Below are 15,132 nucleotides of genomic sequence, written 5' to 3'. Positions count from 1 at the left end.
TGCCTTATTTGGGATGGGCGGTGTCCAGATTTTCATATGGTCATGTTGTTTCTGTACCATACCGGGGTATACGGTATTACCTAAAGTGCACACAAGGGGTGCTATTTCTACAAAAAATGATTGGACGCAGCGATCTTGATCCAGGAAGGGATTGAATGTCTCTGCTGTAACCAAGAAGCTTGATCTTGACATCTAGCCACTTAGCTAGCAAGTTATCAAACCAAATGCATAGCTGGAGCCCAGACCTGGATATAATTTATTTGACACCTTAGATTTTTTATAGTAATACTTAACTTATAAGCAGTGGCATTGGTATTTCGGGGGGGGGGGGGGGGGGGGGGAACCTCTACGGTATATCACCCGAGCCTTATTGATATTATAAGCTGGTTACTGGCATGAATAGAACAGTAAACACCTATTTTTGTATATAATATACTACGTCTTATAGCCATTCCGCATCCAGGACCCAAACTACCCGGTTTATAATGCGAGTTTGAAAACAAATGCACTACAGGAAGGGATTAGCCTATTGCATTTTATGACTTTGAAACTTAACAGGGGAACGGGGTTTGGCTAGGAGTCAGTCAGTGTTGGCAAGGGGGGTAGCACTGTGACAACTGTTAAAGTAGTGTAGATTGTCCATCTCCCATTTCCAGTTTGCGGTCTCGCAGCCCTGAGCTTCGGCTTTCACTGGGACAGAAGGTGACAGTGGAGAAGTGGGATAGAACTGAACCTGTCTTAGATTTTCCAAACACTCCACAAACTTTCTTTAGGCTATTCATGTGTACAGGCGAAGGGGTTGATGATTGTATTATCACCTAAATGACCTTTGAAGAGCCCTGACAATATCATTAATGTATTGTTCACCTGTTTTTCAGTGGTGTGGTTTTGGCGAGGGCATGGAGCACCCTGTACACAGAGGGGAGACGATGTCCCTCGGACTGCACGACAGGTACTGTGCAATGTATGTCCAAAATTTCTTCTACATCTATACACACAATCATTCAACGTTCCTCACTTTCCTCTGAAGTGGCTCATTTTAGCCGTTCTGGGTTTTCTCATGTTATGTGTGAACATGTAACGTTAGTAATTCTCTCATCTCTTAATTAATATATGAAGTTAGTCTAACGACATGACATTTTTTTTATTCTCTCATATTTTTGTCAGGTCTGCTTGCTTTCTCTCACGGACAGAGATAGAAATTGTGGTTTTAAACAAAAATAATATTTCCTTTTTGATAATCTGAGTTTCTACCTCTTGCATCATTTGCAATATTCTGTTTCTGTTTTAACTTTAACTTGCCTGATTACATCTTTAAAGTGAGTTAAAGACATGGACTCAGTATGGAGTGTTCATGCAGCTCAGTGTGTGTGTGTGTGTGGGCTAACTTAGCTGTTGACGATGCTGCAGCAGTGATTCAGGTTGGGTTACAGCGTGTATCCATGACTCAGTCTGTCAGAGGGCTGTCATTGTCCCCCTGTTGCTGGGTAAATGGCTGCCTCTTTGGGCCTGTCTCCAGGCCCCTCTTTGGGACGTGTTGTTTTTGTACCAAGTGACTAATGCCTTATTTCAAGCTGTGAGTGGATTTTTATCCGTAAGCCAGTTACTATCGTCAACGGTAATGAATTAGGAAGTTGTGTGATTGTGGAGAGCCAGGGGAGATTACTCACAACATCATGACTGTTGACTATTTTAAATTCTGCTGCTCTCATGACTGTATTTTTCTGTGTCCTCTCTGGTGTAGTGTCAGCGAGGCTTCTCTAAGCCCCTGTCCTTTGTGCCTTCCTGTGTGTTGCTGCAGCTGTTCAGGGATTTTGTCTTCTCGGAGCACTTCATGAAGATTTTAGTGGAGTGCCTCAACTAGAAATGCTTTCATGACACAATGTTACAGATTTAGCTCTGACTAGAAACTGTGTCAGTGCATTTTGACCTATGGTTTATTAGAATGATGAGCTCTGACTACTCAAGTATACTGTTTTTTTGTTTTTAACAAATTGTATTTCTTTCCACCAAAACAAGTTGCTGTTATGTCTAACCTAATCCTGCCTTCAGCCATTTCCATGACCATAACCACAACAACCGATCTTAATGGGCAATGCTTCAGTCGTGTGGTTTTATTGTTTCCCTTTTATAAAGTTTGTATTTCCTTATTATATTGTGTCCAGTACTTTTGAAGCTAAGCAGTAGTTTGAGGCAGCCGTTCCATAGGCTTGGGCAGGGCTCTACGCTGACCTTTTTTACAAGGAGCACGTGTGCGCCTAAGTTAAAATTGTAGGCACGCACACATAGAAATTTAGTAGCACAATGAAAAATATTTGAGGTAATAAAGCTAGAATTGTACATTTTCTAGGCTCACTGGTGCGCCTAAATAAAAAAAAATCCACATCCCACAGAAAAATATTTAGCCGCATATGCCAGTACAATTGTTATACACTGTAGATAGAGCCCTGGACTTGGGCGGTATACAGGGGTATGATTTTCAATACCGTTGAAACAATTTCTAGCTTATTCTTTATTTTTAAATAAATACCTGCAGTCGACTTGTGCGCTAGGTTAATAGATAAAGCAGATCGCATTCTTCATTTCACCTGTTGCATTATTGTTTCATTATGAAGCTGTTCCCCAAAGCAGCTGATTAAGCCAGCCACATGGTAGGTTTGTTAACAAAGAGAAAACGGAATCTTTTGGGACATGACGATCCACTGTTGTGCAAGAGAGGTGATCAAGTTACAATTGAAATTCACTACAACTGTTTGCCAGCTAAATATCTTATAACTATAGGTTTAACTATCTAAGATTCTCTACAGCTCAGGGCTCCAGCATTTGGTTTGCTAACTTGCTAGCTAAGTAGCTAACTTGCTCAAGATCAAGCTTCTTGATTACAGCAGAGACAGTCAATCTCCTGGATCAAGATCCCTGCTGTCTAATTATTATTATTTTATATATTTGAACTTTATTTATAGATTTTCAGATATAACAAAAACAGTACAACACCAACCCCTCACCCCCCACCCCCCCCCACCCCCCACCCCCCTTAATTATTTGTTTTGTGATTGTAGCAAACTTTCAGTAGTCTATTGAGATAGTTGTATAATAAGCTGGGTTGTCTGTCCTTGCAATTAGTTTGTTTGCTTGCGCTTGTTAGCATTTAGCTACTGTCCGCTATGGGAAGTTTGGAAAGACTTGCACTGCCGGTAATACAGTATACCCCGGTATGGTATAGAAACAGCATGAAAATCTATGAAAATCTGGACACCACCGAAGCCTACTGGACCAGCATGTCCCTCTGTTGTCACGCAGCTTGCTACCTCCTAACGAGCATCAAGGAATAGTTGCTAGGCAGTGGCAGTCTTTGGCCAAAGAGCGTGCCTCTGGACTGGACAACGTGGTGCAGTGGAGCGAGAGTAGACTACAAGCTGATGGGGGAGGGGTTGATGGCTTAATCAAACACACAGATTGGCAATTATTATTGACATAATGGGTTTGTCATCATTCCTCCCCTCCCAACCAACAGTAGCTTCAGCTCTCCACCATCACTATTTTGAGTGCTATTGTAATGAATAAACCATACAGCAGCTTGACTGGGTTTTAGCGAGTATATTGTGGGAGTTGAGGCGTTTTATTTCTGTCTTTCATTCTGTGCTAAGCAAAGTGTCTTTTCAATTTAAGTAGGATCACTATAATGTACATTTCATGTCCAGATGGAGGTAGTAACAATGTACCAAAAAGGCAGGAACATTTCAGTGCGTCACTTGGCAAGTTGATACTCCTAATGCCACAGTTGTTGGCCAGCAAACACTAGACTGCTGCAAACCTTCTTTTGAGGTGGACAGTTGACTCTTCTAGGCACTCTTAATAGCAAGCTCATGGGAACGTGTGCTGTTGGCAAGGTTTGTTTCCCCCATGTTCACTTTTACCAGCTTCCATCTGTTGCATCGATACCCGCCAATTGGCAAATCTACATCTGTATGCGGCTCTACGCTTCTGCTGCCCACATATGAACTCAAGTACCTAAATCCAATGTCTATTCAACCCTGTACATTGGGGGGAATCTGTATTTTCTAAAGCCGACTCTTACTTCTGTCCTCAACCACATACAGTGTGACGATTGGTTTTGTCAAAGGTCTTTTTTGTACTGCCCTGAATTGATCCCTGTGACCTAGCCTAACTCTGTCTGTATTAGAGGTCGACCGATTATGATTTTTCATCACCGACACCGATTGTTGGAGGACCATAAAAAGCCGATACCGATTAATGGGCTGATTTTTTTTTTTATATATATATTTGTAATAATGACAATTACAACAATACTGAATGAACACTTTTATTTGAACTAAACATAATACATCAATAAAATGTATTTAGTCTCAAATAAATAATGAAACATGTTCAATTTGGTTTAAATAATGCAAAAACACAGTGTTGAAGAAGAAAGTAAAAGTGCAATATGTGCCTTGTAAGAAAGCTAACGTTTAAGTTCCTTGCTCAGAACATGAGAACAAATGAAAGCTGGTGGTTCCTTTTAACATGAGTCTTCAATATTCCCGGGTAAGAAGTTTTAGGTTGTAGTTAATATAGGACTATTTCTCCCTCTACCATTTGTATTTCATATACCTTTGACTATTGGATGTTCTAATAGGTACTTTAGTATTGCCAGCCTAATCTCGGGAGTTGATAGGCTTGAAGTCATAAACAGCGCAATGCTTGAAGCATTGCGAAGAGCTGCTGGCAAACGCAGTAAAGTGCTGTTTGAATGAATGCTTACGAGCCTGCTGCTGCCTACCACCGCTCAGTCAGACTGGTCTATCAAATCATAGACTTAATTATAATATAATAACACACAGAAATACGAGCCATGGGTCATTAATATGGTCAAATCCGGAAACTATCCTTTTGAAAACAAAACGTTTATTCTTTCAGTGAAATACGGAACCGTTCCGTATTTTATCAACGGGTGGCATCCATAAGTCTAAATATTGCTGTTACATTGCACAACCTTCAATGTTATGTCATAATTACGTAAAATTCTGGCAAATTAGTTCGCAACGAGCCAGGCGGCCCAAACTGTTGCATATACCCTGACTCTGCGTGCAATGAACACAAGAGAAGTGACACAATTTCCATAGTTTAATATTGCCTGCTAACATGAATTTCTTTTAATTAAACATGCAGGTTTAAAAAAAGATACTTCTGTGTATTGATTTTAAGAAAGGCATTGATTTTTATGGGTAGGTACATTTGTGCAACGATTGTGCTTTTTTCGCAAATGCGTTTTTGTTAACCCCTTATGGCTGCAAGCCCGAGGTCGGTACACCTATGACAACATCCCCCACCCCCCCCCACACTGATTAGCATCGCTAGCATAGCGTCACAATTAAATAGTAGCATCTAAATATCATTAAATCACAAGTCCAAGACACCAAATGAAAGATACAGATCTTGTGAATAAAGCCACCATTTCAGATTTTTAAAATGTTTTACAGGGAAGACAAAATATGTAAATCTATTAGCTAACCACGTTAGCAAAAGACACCATTTTTCTTTGTCCACCATTTTTTCTCTCCACCAGTAGCTATCACCAATTCGGCCAAATAAAGATATTGATAGCCACTAACCAAGAAAAAACCTCATCAGATGACAGTCTGATAACATATTTATTGTATAGGATAGGTTTTGTTAGAAAAATGTGCATATTTCAGGTATAAATCATAGTTTACAATTGCACCCACCATCACAACTCGACTAGAATAAATACACTGAGCAACGTGTATTACCTAATTACTAATCATAAAACATTTCTTAAAAATACACAGCTCACAGCAATGGAAAGACACAGATCTTGTGAATTCAGACAATATTTCAGATGTTCTAAGTGTTTTACAGCGAAAACACAATAAATCGTTATATTAGCATACCACATGTGCAAACGTTACCAGAGCATTGATTCTAGCCAAAGAGAGCGATAACGTAATCATCGCCAAAATATATTAATTTTTTCACTAACCTTCTCAGAATTCTTCCGATGACACTCCTGTAACATCATATTACAACATACATATAGAGTTTGTTCGAAAATGTGCATATTTAGCCACAAAAAAACGTGGTTATACAATGACAAAACTAGCAAAACTAGCCTGAAAATGTCGGGCGCCATATTTGACAGTGATCTTGTCTCATGATTAACTATTCATAAACTTGACTAAAAAAATATAAGTTGGACAGCTATCGAAAGACAAATTAGTTCTTAATGCAATCGCTGAATTACATTTCTAAAATTATCCTTACTGTGCAATACAGGGTTCGCCAAGCGAAGCTATACCAAAGAAAATGGCGGAATATGCGTTTAAAAATTTTCGACAGAACAACGATTTATCATCTTAAATATTTCTTACTATGAGGTGATCTTCCATCAGAATCTTGGGCAATGTATCCTTTCTTGGGTCTAATCTTCTTTTGGTCGAAAGATGTCCTCTTGTCCGTCGAAATGCCCACTAACGTTCGACCGGTACTGGAAACGTGCCCAAAGCTTCAAAGTGCATCACTAAGAATTGCCTCAAAATCGCACTAAACGGATATAAATTGCTATAAAACGGTTTAAATTAACTACCTTATGATGTCTTTAACACCTATAACGAGTAAAAACATGACCGGCGAAATATTACTGGCTAAACCCAAGCTTGGAAAGAGAGCAGGTCCAACGTCCATCGTGCGTCAGGCGCAGCAGGAAAAGAACGGTACATCCGGTCTTTGGCTTTTTATACAGGCCCTGATTGCGCAATCGACTCCATTCAAATTGTCACCTCTTACTGACATCTAGAGGAAGGCGTGGGCAGTGTTTGTATCCTCATAGGATTTACAGGGACTTTAAAACTGACCTGGGACCAGAGGCCAACATTTCTGAAATCTCACTCCATATCAGGAAAAGTGCTGTAGAATGAGTTCTGTTCCACTCAGAGACATAATTCAAACGGCTATAGAAACTAGAGAGTGTTTTCTATCCAATAATAACAATAATATGCATATTGTACGAGCAAGAATTGAGTACGAGGCCGTTTGAAATGGGCACCTTAAACAGAGCTACTCAATACTGCCCCTGCAGCCATAAAAAGTTAAACTTGGCTTTGTTAGGAAGAAATGGTCTTCACACAGTTCGCAACGAGCCAGGCGGCCCAAACTGCTGCATATACCCTGACTCTGTTGCACAGAATGCAAGAGAAGTGACACAATTTCCCTAGTTAAAAGAAATTCATGTTAGCAGGCAATATTAACTAAATATGCAGGTTTAAATTATATACTTGTGTATTGATTTTAAGAAAGGCGTTGATGTTTTAGGTACACATTGGTGCAAAGACAGTGCTTTTTTCGCGAATGCGCTTGTTAAATCACCCGTTTGGAGAAGTAGGCTGTGATTCAATGATAAATTAACAGGCACCGCATCGATTATATGCAACGCAGGACAAGCTAGATAAACTAGTAATATCATCAACCATGTGTAGTTAACTAGTGATTATGTTAAGATTGATTGTTTTTTTATAAGATACGTTTAATGCTAGCTAGCACCTTACCTTGGCTCCTTGCTGCACTCGCATAACATGTAGTCAGCCTGCCACGCAGTCTCCTCGTGGAGTGCAATGTAATCGGCCATGATCGGTGTCCAAAAATGCCGATTACCGATTATTACGAAAACTTGAAATCGGCCCTAATTAATCTGCCCTAATTAATCTGCCATTCCGATTTATCGGTCGACCTCTAGTCTGTATGCCGTATTCTCTGACTGGCTGTCTGTGATTATACAGATGAGGCTAATCTCATCCGATTTAAGATGTGTAAGAAAGATGCATTTCCTTGACCGTTAATGTGAAAAGTTAAACATTAATCAGTAAACCATTACCCAGCTAAGCCTAATTCTAGTAGCAGTTCTATTGTACTACACCCTGGCTTGTTTTATTTAGGACTACACAGAGTTTGTATTGTCTGGCTGAAAGTGGATCATGACAAAAGACAGAATGTGAAAAGGCATACATAGAGAGTGTTCTTATGGTAGATGTTTGTAGGGCTTTGAGCACGGTTCTATCCATCCTTCTCCAGCCCTGCCTGCCTGCTGCTGTTTCTGCACTCCTCAGTAGAAGTCCTCAGCCTTCAGCACCTGCTGGAGGCCAGGCAAACTTTTGTTGCTCTCTACCTCAGTCTTTGATTTTTCTACACGTGGTGAGTTTCTCTTAACTAGCACTTTCAGCAGGATTATTTCTCACCCCAGAAACGCTTTGATAACGACAAATGCATATTATTTTCTGATAATTGCCAAGCCTTTCGAAATGTGAAACAAACCAGGCGCTGTTTCATAGCTGGAACATGACGTTCAGGGCACTTGCTTTTTTTTCTTGCTTTTTTTACATGGTTCTTATTTGGATAGTGCTGAGCCATTCATACTTTTTCATGTCGGTTCGGTTTCAGTTAGATTATATAAAAATGATCACGGTTTTCGGTTTTGATTTTTAGATTTTATTTTTTTACATTAAATTCACTATACGTTATGTGGGTTCAATGCCGTAACACAGAATAAAACAATTCATAAAAGTCCCATGATGGTAGTGACTGCCCATTACAGCTTATCACTTATTAACTATAAGTCATTCACATTACTTTTTAAAAATATTTCAGATGTTGTGTATATTACATTTGTTTTGTTTAATTACTTTATTTAATTCCAAGTCATCATCTCATCTCTATAGAGCTGCTGCCTATGCTGTATGACAAAACCACTATACCAACTATCAATCACTTAGAAGATCATGTATTTTCAGGCTCGTGAAGCAACTGCTTTATATTTCTCTCGATAGTGCGTTATCTCAGTCTCCGTGTCTGCTGCGCACAAACTGACAAGTTTTTATGCGTGTGTGCAATGGATTATGGTCATTGTAGTTAATTACCACATTTTCAGCGCTAAACTATGTAGAATATTGGCTTGTTGGAAACTTCAACTCCCTGCTACATTGCACAGTTCAGGCTGATCTGATTTATCTCTACAAAAACTGTACATCGATCTCACAGAAAAAAAAGCACGAAGTGGAATTCAAATGATTGAACCGACGTCGGTCAATTATACTGAACAAAAATATAAACGCAACAATTTCAAAGATTTTACTGAGTTACAGTTCATGTAAGGAAATCAGTCAATTGAAATAGATACATTAGCATTAGGCCTAATGAATAGATTTCACATGACTGGACAGGGTTGCAGCCCACTGGGGAGCCAGGCCCAGCCAATCAGAATGAGTTTTTCCCCACAAAAGGGCTTTATTAAAGAAATAAATACTCCTCAGCACTGTTTTACCAATCCTATGACAGCTGGATAGACTGTCAGATGAGATGAAGGTTTTGATAATTCTGATCGGGCCAGAGATAGGATGGATGAGGAGCCACACTGTGTGGTGGTAACTGCATGCGCAGTCAGCTGCTTGCTTGAGGGGGTATATGGCGTTTAGACAGTACAGTTCCCTCTGTGTCCACTAGATGGTATATGTTTGTCTGTTCTGCAGTCAGTCACGAGGGCTGTCTGTTCCCCTTATGCTCATACAGGCATGAACCCACACCCAATGGCCAGTACAAATGTCAGGCAAAGGCAAGGTGCACCAAACACAATGCAAAACAATCTTATGGACAAGAAAATGTGTAGATGGTCAACACTTTTTTTAATATGGTGTATGTGTTATTTTAGTCCAGTGTGTTTCTGTTAGAACAGTGATGGGGTGTGCGTTAAAGTGAGACAGAGTATAGCAGTGTTACAGCACAGTGAGGATGCATTCCTGTCATCCAGGGCTGTTGGGTCAGTGTGTTTGCATAGCTCAGGAGTCTGTCTGTTTCTCTCTCGCGCTGTCTCTCTCCCCTCCCCCCAACGACCCTAATCGCTTCTGAAAGAAGTCCACAGATTGATGCTCACCAAGGCTCTGATAAAAGCAGCCATTGTCAGGCTTCACTCTAAAAGCTGGAGGAGTTTGGTTATTGAGGACTAGGCTATCAGTGCTGCCTCCCCTCTTTGTTCCCAGCCTGTCTTGTTCTTCATAATACTGCTCAGTTATTGTGGCTTCCAGGGCAGAAGTCAAACGACGTAATAATGACGCAGTTTCTTCAATAGATGTTCAGATGACATTCTGTTTTTGAAGAAGGGAAGTGTTTCATGATGAAACATACAATGATTGCAAAATTGCATTGGCCTAACTAGCTTAGTCTTTTTAAATGGGCAACTCTACATTTAGGACTATCTGGTTTCATGACAGATCCAGTACCATGTTTAGATGTTTGCCCTCCGTTTTTGATTTAGGATTGTATCTAAATAAAGAGGAGCAGCTTTAGTACCCTAGATACAGGCTGTAGTACAGGTCAGTATAACCTGCACACACAGCTCGGGCTGTAGTATAGGGCAGTATAACCTGCACACACAGCTCGGGCTGTAGTATAGGGCAGTATAACCTGCACACACAGCTCGGGCTGTAGTATAGGGCAGTATAACCTGCACACACAGCTCAGGCTGTAGTACAGGGCAGTATAACATGCACACACAGCTCAGGCAGTAGTATAGGGCAGTGTAACCTGCACACACAGCTCAGGCTGTAGTACAGGGCAGTATAACATGCACACACAGCTCAGTCTGTAGTATAGGGCAGTATAACCTGCACACACAGCTCAGGCTGTAGTACAGGGCAGTATAACCTGCACACTGAGCTCAGGCTGTAGTACAGGGCAGTATAACCTGCACACAGAGCTCAGGCTGTTGTACAGAGCAGTATAACATGCACACACAGCTCAGGCTGTTGTACAGAGCAGTATAACATGCACACAGAGCTCAGGCTGTAGTACAGGGCAGTATAACATGCACACAGAGTACAGGGCAGTATAACATGCACACAGAGCTCAGGCTGTAGTACAGGGCAGTATAACATGCACACAGAGTACAGGGCAGTATAACATGCACACAGAGCTCAGGCTGTAGTACAGGGCAGTATAACATGCACACACAGCTCAGTTTTTTGATCCAGAGACAGGCGTGGTGTGTTTTTTCACCCTGATATTAATTGTATTTTGTATGGAGGAGGAGCAGGTACAAATGAACATATTCAGCCATGCTTTGTTCACTCAGACAGACGCATATTCATAATTTTTATGTGCTCACATCTGGCTCAGCGCCATCCCCACTCATCTGACAAAGGGGTTTTTAATCCCCTGGTTTCCATTGTCTGTTTCATTCCTACCGCCATCATACAGTTTAATCTGCACCCATAAACATATTCTCCCCGTCATCCTCTGAAACCACAGACAGAGACTGAGAACATGACTACCCTGCCTGAGAGACCAGGCTGTGTACTCTGTTGAAAGAGTTTCATAGTGATGAAGTGGCCCAAGACATCATGGCTCCAATGAAATTACCTGCAGTGGTTCTATTGGTTGATATTCTCCCTAGTTATGGGATGAGATAGTGAGGAGTCAACCTTGAGGGAGGGGTTAAGGGCAGGTTGGAAGACATTCCCTTAAGCTCCAGAGTGAGAAAGCAGGAGTGGGGTGACTAGGGGTCCCAGCTTGGCTGAGGCTGGCACTCTTAGAAGTTCCACAATAGGTCGTTTTTCATGACGATGGGAGTAGAAGAGATTTGAAACAAAGGGCTAGAGAGAGGGCTTGTCAAAAGGAAGTAGCACACAGGAAATGACTTCTTGACAGGGCCTTCAGAGCTCTTTGGACGAGAGAGACTGTAATCGTGGAAATGAGCTGCACAGTGCTCTATTCATGGTTGTATTTTTCTCTTAGTGCTTGGGTGAATGTTGATCTGAGGTTTAAAGGTGTTTTAGTGATCCATCTTGATCAGCTAGCTGCCTCAGGCAAGGCCGTGGCTTACTGCACACTGTGGGAAGATCTCAATTGCATACTCCTCGCATCCTCTCTCCTTGTCCCCTTTTCAAAACCCATTGGATTAGAAAGCCAGAGATCCCTCCCCTTTTGACTTTCTGATCCAATGGGTTTTGAGAAGGAGACGAGGAGAGAGGACGCTAGGAGTATGCAATTGAGATGATCTGTGTTCCTGCTAGATAAGAGGGCACCATGGATGACGGCCATGCAGTAGACACTATGTGGGGACAATCTAACTGCAAGGGTCCAGTGGAATGAGATCTTCATTGTATATCTACACAATCTGCCATGCTTGCACATTTTATCTTTGATTAAAGTCCGGAGTGGAGAATAAACATTCCCTCCAAAGGTGTAGAGGGACAAGTTGTCCGTAGAAATATAATTCTATTCCTATGATGTACTCTCTCTCCCACATGGAATTACACCTAGCCTCCTAGCCTTTGTGGGTGTATCCGAAGTCGCACTGTAGAGGTTTTATTACTAGTTATAAATGGGAGGATGTTAACTTAATGGATTGCTGGTTAGAAATACCAAACGTTCCTTTCTATTTCCCAGTGTAAACTAGTGGTATTTTAGGCACTGCTCTCCTGAGGGTGGGGAGACGCTAGCTACTGTATTTAAGCCTCTGCTCAGTGCTGTGGGTTTTTCTCCTCCCTTTCTCTTACTCATCCCTCCTCTCCCCTCCACCTCCCCCCTCACTATAACAAGCCCAGCACTGCAGTCGCCGCTCCTTTAACAAGGTGGCACTGTTGTTGAGCTGCTGGGCTAGAGCAGCCTCAAAGGACGGGAGGATTTTTCCCTTCTAACAGAGATGACTGTGAGCTGCCGTTGCCCCTGTAGACACAGGAGATAGGATCCATTGGCTTCTTCTCACTGCTACCACTGCTACCGTTAGTGTCATAAGCCGGTGTAGCCTGCGCTGCTGCTGCTGCCTGTACCACTCCACCGCTGTCGCTGCTGCTCTACCTGCCTCTGATCCTTGTGGGCAGAGTGGGATGGAAGCCCTCGCTGGAAGCCTTTTCATGGAAATGCTCTTTGCCGTTGTTTGCGCTGTAGCTCCGTGCTGGTGACAACATGCCGTTAAAATGGAAAAGCGGTTCTCCTGTCAGCTGGAAATTCCCAGTGCAAGTTCTTAAGACATCCAGGTCCTCACCGCTCTCTCCTGCCTATATGTGAGTAAGGAAAAAATTCCATTCATAGCATGCTGTGGTGGTGTATTTTCAGTTTTAGATTTCAGTTCAGTTGTGGTGTATTATTTTGGGGTATGGGGAGTCCCCCTCTCTCATTGCAGCCTAATTGGGCAGAATATGATGGGAGTGTTGTTGTGTGTCGATTTAATACCCTCCTTTGTGCCGCGTGTGATGACTGGCCAGCTAGCGGAGCGCTGTACTCTAGATCGGTGTGATGACTGGCCAGCTAGCGGAGCGCTGTCCTCTATAGCGGTGTGATGACTGGCCAGCTAGCGGAGCGCTGTCCTCTATAGCGGTGTGATGACTGGCCAGCTAGCGGAACGCTGTCCTCGAGCGGTGTGCTGACTGGCCAGCTAGCGGAACGCTGTCCTCTAGAGCGGTGTGCTGACTGGCCAGCTAGCGGAGCGCTGTCCTCGAGCGGTGTGATGACTGGCCAGCTAGCGGAACGCTGTCCTCTAGAGCGGTGTGCTGACTGGCCAGCTAGCGGAACGCTGTCCTCTAGAGCGGTGTGCTGACTGGCCAGCTAGCGGAGCGCTGTCCTCGAGCGGTGTGATGACTGGCCAGCTAGCGGAACGCTGTCCTCTAGAGCGGTGTGATGACTGGCCAGCTAGCGGAACGCTGTCCTCGAGCGGTGTGCTGACTGGCCAGCTAGCGGAACGCTGTCCTCTAGAGCGGTGTGCTGACTGGCCAGCTAGCGGAGCGCTGTCCTCTAGAGCGGTGTGCTGACTGGCCAGCTAGCGGAACGCTGTCCTCGAGCGGTGTGCTGACTGGCCAGCTAGCGGAACGCTGTCCTCTAGAGCGGTGTGATGACTGGCCAGCTAGCGGAACGCTGTCCTCGAGCGGTGTGCTGACTGGCCAGCTAGCGGAGCGCTGTCCTCGAGCGGTGTGATGACTGGCCAGCTAGCGGAGCGCTGTCCTCTAGAGCAGTGTGATGACTGGCCAGCTAGCGGAGCGCTGTCCTCGAGCGGTGTGATGACTGGCCAGCTAGCGGAGCGCTGTCCTCTATAGCGGTGTGCTGACTGGCCAGCTAGCGGAGCGCTGTCCTCTAGAGCGGTGTGATGACTGGCCAGCTAGCGGAGCGCTGTCCTCTATAGCGGTGTGCTGACTGGCCAGCTAGCGGAGCGCTGTCCTCTATAGCGGTGTGCTGACTGGCCAGCTAGCGGAGCGCTGTCCTCTAGAGCGGTGTGCTGACTGGCCAGCTAGCGGAGCGCTGTCCTCTATAGCGGTGTGCTGACTGGCCAGCTAGCGGAGCGCTGTCCTCTATAGCGGTGTGCTGACTGGCCAGCTAGCGGAACGTTGTCCTCTAGAGCAGTATGGCTTATTATCCATGGACGTGGCCCATTTTACAATTTTCTGGGGCAAGGACCACATCCACTGCCCCTCTCCGCCCTCTCTGGGGCTGTGTTTTTCCACCTGCAAGGACTGTCGGCCTTCCACAGCAAGCTTGGGAGGAGGAGCCTGCCTTCCTTTGTCAGGGCGTCAGGCTTGCCCTGGTTTAGGAGCTATTGTCTGTTGCTGTGGAGGGGGGAAGGGCAGAATATGGAGGGTCCCTCCAGGCTCTCCTTCCTCCATCTCCTCCTTTCTGGGCGAGAAGCCCCATATCATCCTCTGCCAGTCACCCTGCTAGGCTAGCTCTAGGTAAATGGCAGGGATCAGAGTATCTTTCCTAACCAGTGTACAGTAGTAACCTGTTTTAATCTGTCTTGGAGGATAGTATACAGTAGTAACCTGGTTTAATCTGCCTTGGAGGATAGTATACAGTAGTAACCTGGTTTGGAGGATAGTAAACAGTAGTAACCTGGCTTAATCTGGCATGGAGGACAGTGTACAGTAACCTAGCTTAGTCTGGTTTGGAGGACAGTGTACAGTAACCTGGTTTAACCCGGTTTGGAGGACAGTGTACAGTAATTTGGCTTAATCTGGTTTGGAGGACAGTGTACAGTAACCAGGCTTAATCTGCCTTGGTGGATAGTATACCGTAGTAACCTGGCTTGGAGGATAGTATACAGTAGTAACCTGGCTTTATCTGGTTTGGAGAACAGTG

The 15,132-nt window shown here is 43.7% G+C and overlaps 1 protein-coding gene across 2 annotated transcripts in view; it reads left to right on the top strand.

The window, feature by feature from the left end:
• The window catches only part of LOC120021409 (kelch-like protein 13), a 70,600-nt gene that overhangs the window by 5,300 nt on the left and 50,168 nt on the right, over positions 1-15,132 (top strand). The window contains exon 2 of one of the 2 annotated variants that reach the window (XM_038965167.1): positions 879-952. In XM_038965167.1, the coding sequence (XP_038821095.1) occupies positions 900-952 (53 nt within the window). In that variant the 5' untranslated portion in view covers positions 879-899. Of the gene's footprint in view, positions 1-878; positions 965-15,132 lie in introns of both variants that reach the window. The other variant, XM_038965166.1, reaches the window with a different exon arrangement.

The sequence above is a fragment of the Salvelinus namaycush genome, chromosome 26 (genome assembly GCF_016432855.1).
Source record: "Salvelinus namaycush isolate Seneca chromosome 26, SaNama_1.0, whole genome shotgun sequence".
NCBI lineage: Eukaryota > Metazoa > Chordata > Actinopteri > Salmoniformes > Salmonidae > Salvelinus > Salvelinus namaycush.
Note: the sequence above shows the minus strand (reverse complement) of the source record. Positions and strands in the feature narration are given on the sequence as shown.